At 40.5% G+C, this 6944-nt stretch overlaps 1 protein-coding gene across 2 annotated transcripts; it reads right to left on the bottom strand.

Annotated features, from left to right (window-relative positions):
- Positions 1-215: 215 nt before the first annotated feature.
- LOC118121838 (putative fibroblast growth factor 1) lies at positions 216-6101 on the bottom strand. 2 transcript variants are annotated; one of them, XM_035178036.2, is made up of 4 exons: positions 5680-6101; positions 3550-3768; positions 2993-3117; positions 216-2045 (listed from the first exon to the last, which is right to left on the bottom strand). In XM_035178036.2, the coding sequence occupies exons 2-4, from the start codon at positions 3716-3718 to the stop codon at positions 1860-1862; spliced, it is 480 nt and encodes a 159-aa protein (XP_035033927.1). In that variant the 5' UTR covers positions 3719-3768; positions 5680-6101; the 3' UTR covers positions 216-1859. The 2 variants fall into 2 exon arrangements, with proteins under 2 accessions (XP_035033927.1, XP_035033931.1); XM_035178040.2 differs by having other exon boundaries at positions 2993-3096; positions 5680-6084.
- Between the last annotated feature and the right edge of the window lie 843 nt (positions 6102-6944).

Here is a 6944-nt window from a genome sequence, read left to right as displayed (position 1 = left end):
CTGAACCTAAAGCTATGCTGCCATCTAGTGGTCAAACACTATTTTCAAGGTTTTGTGTCCAAAGGAGTAACATAAACATCTGGTAAACATCTGTAAGAGTGTTAATTTACTATTAGAACCAGATGTTTATATGCTCTGTCAGAAACACACAAATAAATATTCATTTAATTGTATGAATGTACAAGGATCAAAGAACAATAATCACAGTCTATAGGTCGAGCAAATCAAACAGTTTATTTGTTCACAGATAATGATGCATATTTTGCTTTTTTTAACATTGTCTTGAGAAAAGGTGATTGCATTACCTTAATATATATATATATGTACAAATTATTCTTCAAATATTCATGACAATGTTCAGTGAGATTAAAACTTAGCAATAGCAGCAACATGTTATATATAAATATTCACAATAGTAATTCAACCCAGTATAATGTCACAGCAACATGTGTTTCCTCCATAGACTGTAAAGATGGACGCTCCCCAGAAGTGAGGCCAAAGCCACCTGATGGCTGGCTGCAGTATAAAGGTCATAAACCTGCTTCTCCATGTTAAAGGATGGGATGAGAGTCCAAAGTACATGTTATATTAATTATGTTTAAGAAATGGACATTCTTGAAACTGATATACATTTTTCTTAAAGATGGTTTCTGTCATTTTAGGTCGTTATTATCACACTGATGTATGTGCAACTGCTCATTTTCCCAGTAAGTTTAGTTATAATTATCCTATGCTATATAAATGGTGTGTAACGTCATGATTGACAGCTGAGACTGACTTATGGTTGGTTTAGCGTGTGTATCACTTCCAATTCTGTATACGTCTGTAACTGGGAAAATGTAGCTTTATTTCTGGATAGTGGGGGGAGGTGTAGATGCATTGTCCATCTGCACACAGTCTATGATCCCAACAAAATGCAGAGCAATAGATAAACTTGTGGAAACATCTGTTTTGGACGATGATGCCTAGTGAAGGATAGTTTGTGTAACTTCTGTAGATCACGACAGAAAGTTCAACTCAACAATAAGTTCACTGACAACTGAAACAAAGTCTTCACATTTGCTTTGCTACACTTGCAGACTGTCAGATGACCTCGGCACATAGGAACAATAATAATAATAATATAATGTTGTCATGTCTAATGATGCTACAAACAAGTGTGGTGCTGCTTTCAGGACGTTAACGGGTTTAACACTTTGCGAGGACACTGATAATAGAAATTTTAGTCTTGAAGTTTCTCATATTGAGTGAGGAATCTATTTTTGTCTGATTTCATAAAATGAGCTTTTAGAGATGCTAACGTTCCACAGAAGTGGTTATAGAAACAGGCTCTAGCAAATTACAAGGCCCAACTGCAATTGGCCTACTGGAATAATTCAAAAACTATGTGCTTTGTTTACTTGAGTTTGAAGCCAAATTGTGGATATCTTTATTTTTCCTGTTTTAATGTTTATTTTATACCAGACACAACCAACTGTGGAACTAAGTAGAAGTGGTGCATCGCTGTCTCCCAGCAGTGGTATTTCATACCAGGGTTCAAAGTAAACACTCATCTATTAGGACTGACATGCACTGATATCACAAACATGTTCTGTCTGCTGTGAGTGGGTGTATATGTGCTCATAGTCAGAAAATATTAGGCATATATAACCATGTATAAACTCTTTACATGAAGCAGAATAGTCAGATCATATGCATCCTGCTTAAATAAGTGGAAAACACTAATTTATAGGTTATTTATATGGAAACAAACTGTAGAAACAGTATTATGTGTTTGCCTCAGGCTTCCCCAGCCTCACATAACATTTCACTATAAATGTGCATGTTGAGCGTGTCCACGTTTCCTGTACCGTCTTGCTTTACATGTTGCCTGCAGCCCTCGGCAGGAAAAAGATGGCCTTCTGACCTCGGTGTGTGTCCGGTCCCGCTTTGGGTCGGCCGCTTCTCTTCAGCGCGACATACCAGTTGTACTTCTGAGAGCAATACGTGTTGTAGTGGTTTTCTTCATACTTCTCCAGGAAGTAACACTCGTCGTTCACTGCTTGCTGAGACAAGAAAATGAAATGGGATTTGTTTATAGGCAAACACACAGCAACAGGAGAGTAAAGAGTAGTGAACACTGTGAAGTGCTGGATAGAAATAAGAATTTACATTAGAACATTGAGACAATACTGATTTCATTATTTTAATGCAAACATTTGACCCTAATAAAATTTGGATTAAGTGGTTCTTTTTTCAACATTTAATATGTGACCAGAATTTGAATTTTCATCTTCAACCATATGGAACATTTTCTGACCTAATGTTTAACAAGTGACTGTTACCATCTGGTTATTGTGATATTAATTAGTATAAACAAGATATAAACAAAGATTTAGAAAAAAAGCCACATTTCAGATGTACTGCAATAAAAAGAACATCAAATCATTCAGTGTCTCAGATTTTGCCAGCTGAACAAAACAAAACAATAAAATTGTTCTGCTCAGTTTTTCCCCTCAAATAAATCTTCTTTCCAGCCAAATATCTGTGAGTGTTTTCACTCTTCAATTCTTTTTATGGAGTTAAATAATGGTCATTAATATTTAGAGTTTTTGAAATTATTTTCATGGATAATTTGTTGAAAGAAAATATGTATTTGAAAACATGTCATGTACAATATTCATCCCTTCAACGACTTCAGCTGCTTTTTCTTACAAACTGAAGATTTACAGTTTTAGCTTCAACTTTTGCAGAAACTTTCCAGTTTGCTGGGACTTTCCAGTGTTTTGCAAAAAACCTAAACTGTTTCAAAACTACATGAATTTGTGAGTTTAAACCATTACTGACAAACTAGAAAATATTACATGACTAAATGAAAATAGCTTTGGATAAAAAGGCTCCTGAAACTATTAGTCACAAAGAGAAATAGGGTCTCATGTCATTAATGCCATGTTTGGCACTTGGTCTTTCCATCCGAAAATGAGGTTTCAAACCACAAAATGTAAAAACTCACAGATCCATAGAGGTGTCCGTTTTGGTTCATAGCCAGGTACCTTTCTGTCACCTCCCCCTTGATGACCACCACTCCCACACTCACAGCCTTCAGCCTGAGGATGTCTGCAACACAAACGTACCACACTGCTCAATATTTAATGACACACAACAACATAAATCCATTTTAACCATCGTTTTTATCCTGAGATAGATATTTCAGGTCCTGTGCACACACAGTGAGCAGCCTACTCATGATTAAACTCACTGAGCAGCTTTACCAGAACCACTGGGTTCAAATGCCTTGCTCAAGAGTATAAACAGTTCTTTAAAGCAATTTCCTGATTCATGACCCTTCGCTTTCTTCCATTTTTACTAACTTCATACCTCTTCTCTTTTGTTTCTCATTATTTTAACAACCATGAAGACCTTTAGCCATCAAGTTTTAAAAGTCAAAATAATTAACAGTAGTATGAAACATTATGTGGACTTAATCCTTCGATTTTAAAGACATATCCTACATATCCTGAACTAAAACAGCAAATCAAAAAGAAGAGGAAAAGTAGATTTCTTCCTCACCATAGGTATCATTTTCCTGCCTCCCACCACTCACGGTGCCGTCAGGTAAAATCCTCAGGTGAAAGCCTCCGTTCTGGCAGTAGAGCCTGGTCAGTGTCCGGGGCTCCTGCCTGGACCGATCCAGAGATGTGGATCTGAACGACAGCACAGTGACGTCTCCCTCAGTCATCCTTCACGGGGTTTGAGGCCTGGACGAAGCAGAACGATTTGTCCCTGTGCCTGCAAGTACAGAGATCCACAGTGTTTGTGTTACCTGGGCTGTGTTTGGGTCTCAAGAGAGAACAGGAAGGGGAGGATAACACCGCCTTTATGAGGAGATAACTACGGGAAATGATTCACTCCCCTGCCTCTCTCAGATACATTCCCCTCTAACCCTCTTTCTATCCCTCTGTTTTTTGTCTGTCAGCCTTTTAAAGCATTCTCGTTTTTTCTAAATGAAGTGATCGGATCTGGACGGAGGCCGGGCCGAGCCGACACATGCCCAAACTTGTTCCCTCACAGAACATCACTGAGATTCTTTCTTTGTGAAAATAATTTCCAGATGACTTTCACCTTAAACCGGTGCGAGGTCAGACAACAGTACAAACAAATGTTTTTTACTCCCTCCCGGAAATGTTGCAAGACCTGCAACAGCCTCACAACTAAAGGCAACAGTTTAACTCATGACATTTTAATCCACCAGTGAAACAAAAGAGCCATTTTCTTGATAGTGTTTGAAGTAAAACCACTTTGTATTAACACCCTGTGTTCAGTTGGCTTCACCCCTGCATTTTTCTAACAGCAGCCACGTGAAATCCAGCCAGCTCCATCTTCCTTACCCCCAAACTGAATTCTTCCTCAAAACAAACAAGCCCATTTTAAAGCCACGAAATCAGTGTAATCTCTCGCCTGTGTCCTGCAGGGTGGAGATCCCAGAACAATAGTAGCTGTCATCCAATTGAAAAGCAGCAGAGAAGGACGCACTCAGCGGTGGTAACGTAAAAATCTGCTCTATTTTATCATTAGTAGCTGGAGGTAGAGTGGAGCTGTTGTAGCCAAGCTGGCCCACATCTGGAATGTCTTGGAGAGGTACGAGAAATAGAGGCAGCGAGAGGGAGAGCGAAAAACAGAGCGGTGCAAAGCCACAGGAGGAATGTGAGGCCTTCCCACTCAGAGCCGGTTCTCCTGAGATCGGGACCTGGAGATGGATGTCGTGTTACGGGACATGAGAGCCACACTGGTCCGCGGGGACCTTTGGACAGATGTGGTGGTGAGAGTGACGTCAAAGGTTCGAGCGGTGGTTCAGTCAGAGTGCAGAAGCGTGGGAGGAGAGGCTGAACCTGTTTGTTGTTCTTCTAGCGAACATCTGAAAGTGATGTTGACTTACCAAAAGCATGGCTACCTTTGACCCTTAACCCGCCTTAACATACAAAAGCACACAAAAAGCCAGATCAAGTTAAGATAGGTTAATATGAGATGAGACGAGATAGAAGATGAAATAAGATGAGACAAGATGAGACAAGACAAGATAGAGGATGAAATGAGACAAAACGAAATCGACGATAAAGGATTGAAAATAAGAAATGGACGAAATGGATGAAAGATGATAAGATAAAATGAGGTGAGACAGATGATAAACGATACACGATAGATGATTATATGAGACGGGACAGACAATAGCCGATGAGATGAGATGAGATGAAACGAGATGGGACTAGATGAGACAAGATAGAAGACAGGCAATAAAATGACATGAGATTGGCGATAAACGATACACAATAGATGATGAGATAAGATAGACGATAGACAATAGACAATAGACAATAAGATGAGACAAGATGAAATGAGATTAGACCGAAGACAAAAGAAGATGAGATGAGATGAGAGGAGATGAGACAGGATAGACGATAGGCGATAAAATGAGATGAGATAGACAATAGATATATAAGATATAAAAGAATATATACATTGTAACAAGATTGCACAATTGTACAGAAAGAAAACGAGCATTAGACAGTTAAATGAAAATCAATTCCTCAACATTAAGTAAGAGTGTTATCAACTTGCTTTCCTGTCATATTTAACCATCTGTCAGTGAATAAGTCAAAGTGATATACCCCTTTACTAGATTCTCGCACAAACAGCACGTACCTGTGGGAAAGTCAAGGGACAGTGGCCCAGATGAGCCAGCATCTCCTCCTCTTCACGTCCTATTAACTGAGGTTTGGGTGAAACCAGCCTATGAGGCCTCTAGAGCCACACACCTTCTTCCTCTTGTTGCCACTAGAGAAGTGTCTGGACTCCAGGGAGTTGAGTACGTACTCCTATATCTGCTCTCCACCCGCCCCCCCTCACCTCACCATCCTTCCAACAACGTCAGAGGAGACGTTTTAACGGGCCAACGTCAGGGCCAAAATTACCGCGCTGGAATTGAGAGAGAGAGGGAGACGGAGTGACGAGCGTGTCCACGCCATGGCAGCCTGGAAATGAGCGGGGCAGCCTGTCTGACTGAGCACTGACACATTCTGACACCGGTGTCCTCCTGGAGACACCGGTGAGCAACACTATACAAACATTTGTCATAGACACAACAAGAACGACTTCAGTTCCCAGAAGGAATCTTACATAACGTCCACGCTGCTGAAACGCAAGCCAGGTCTCAAAGGTAGAGTGAGGTCACATCGTTGGAATTGCTTCACGTTCCTGCAAACGTAAAAACACCTAAATAAATAAACATTTGACCACAAATAATCTCGGAAAAAGGAAACGTCCTCAGTGAATAATGCAGGTAGGACTCGTGAAGTAAGGAGAAGGTGGCGCATTCAGTTTTCTGGTTTAAAAACATTGACGGGTTTTCAGTTAAGTGTCTCTCTGACTCTCAGATTCCTGGTTTGTAACCAGAGCCTTCGACAGGAGTGAGCAAACAGCAGCAGTGACACCGGTCTCCATCTGTAAACATGTACTGCCCTGGGTTTTTAGACTACAGGGATGTCATCTATATCTCGGTGTGTTTCTGAGTGAATGAACTGGGTTGAAAAAATTCTTATTTAAATATGTATTGTGACATTTCTCAATGTGGTGGAAATGGTTTCTAAGAACACAGCGAGCCCAGAATCTATTTTTGCACACTCCCACTGTCTGTGTCACACTCGCATGACAATAAACAGCAGCAGTGTGGCAGGCCGGCTGGATTATTCCGAGTGGCTGCCTTGTGTCGAGCTCCTCTCCAGGCTTTGTCCTCTAAAGGACATCTGGATTTTAAAATCCTGCAGCCGCTCTACGTTTTACAATCACGAGACTGCGATGTAGAACGGAAAAAAAAGAGTGAGAGCTCGACCAGAAAGTGGAGACACTGACCTACTTTTCTCTCACCTGTACTGCACTGGTGTAGAAAGTGCTGCTTTACCTCAGTTTAC

The sequence above is a fragment of the Hippoglossus stenolepis genome, chromosome 15 (genome assembly GCF_022539355.2).
Source record: "Hippoglossus stenolepis isolate QCI-W04-F060 chromosome 15, HSTE1.2, whole genome shotgun sequence".
NCBI lineage: Eukaryota > Metazoa > Chordata > Actinopteri > Pleuronectiformes > Pleuronectidae > Hippoglossus > Hippoglossus stenolepis.
This window is presented reverse-complemented; position numbering and strand designations above follow the sequence as displayed.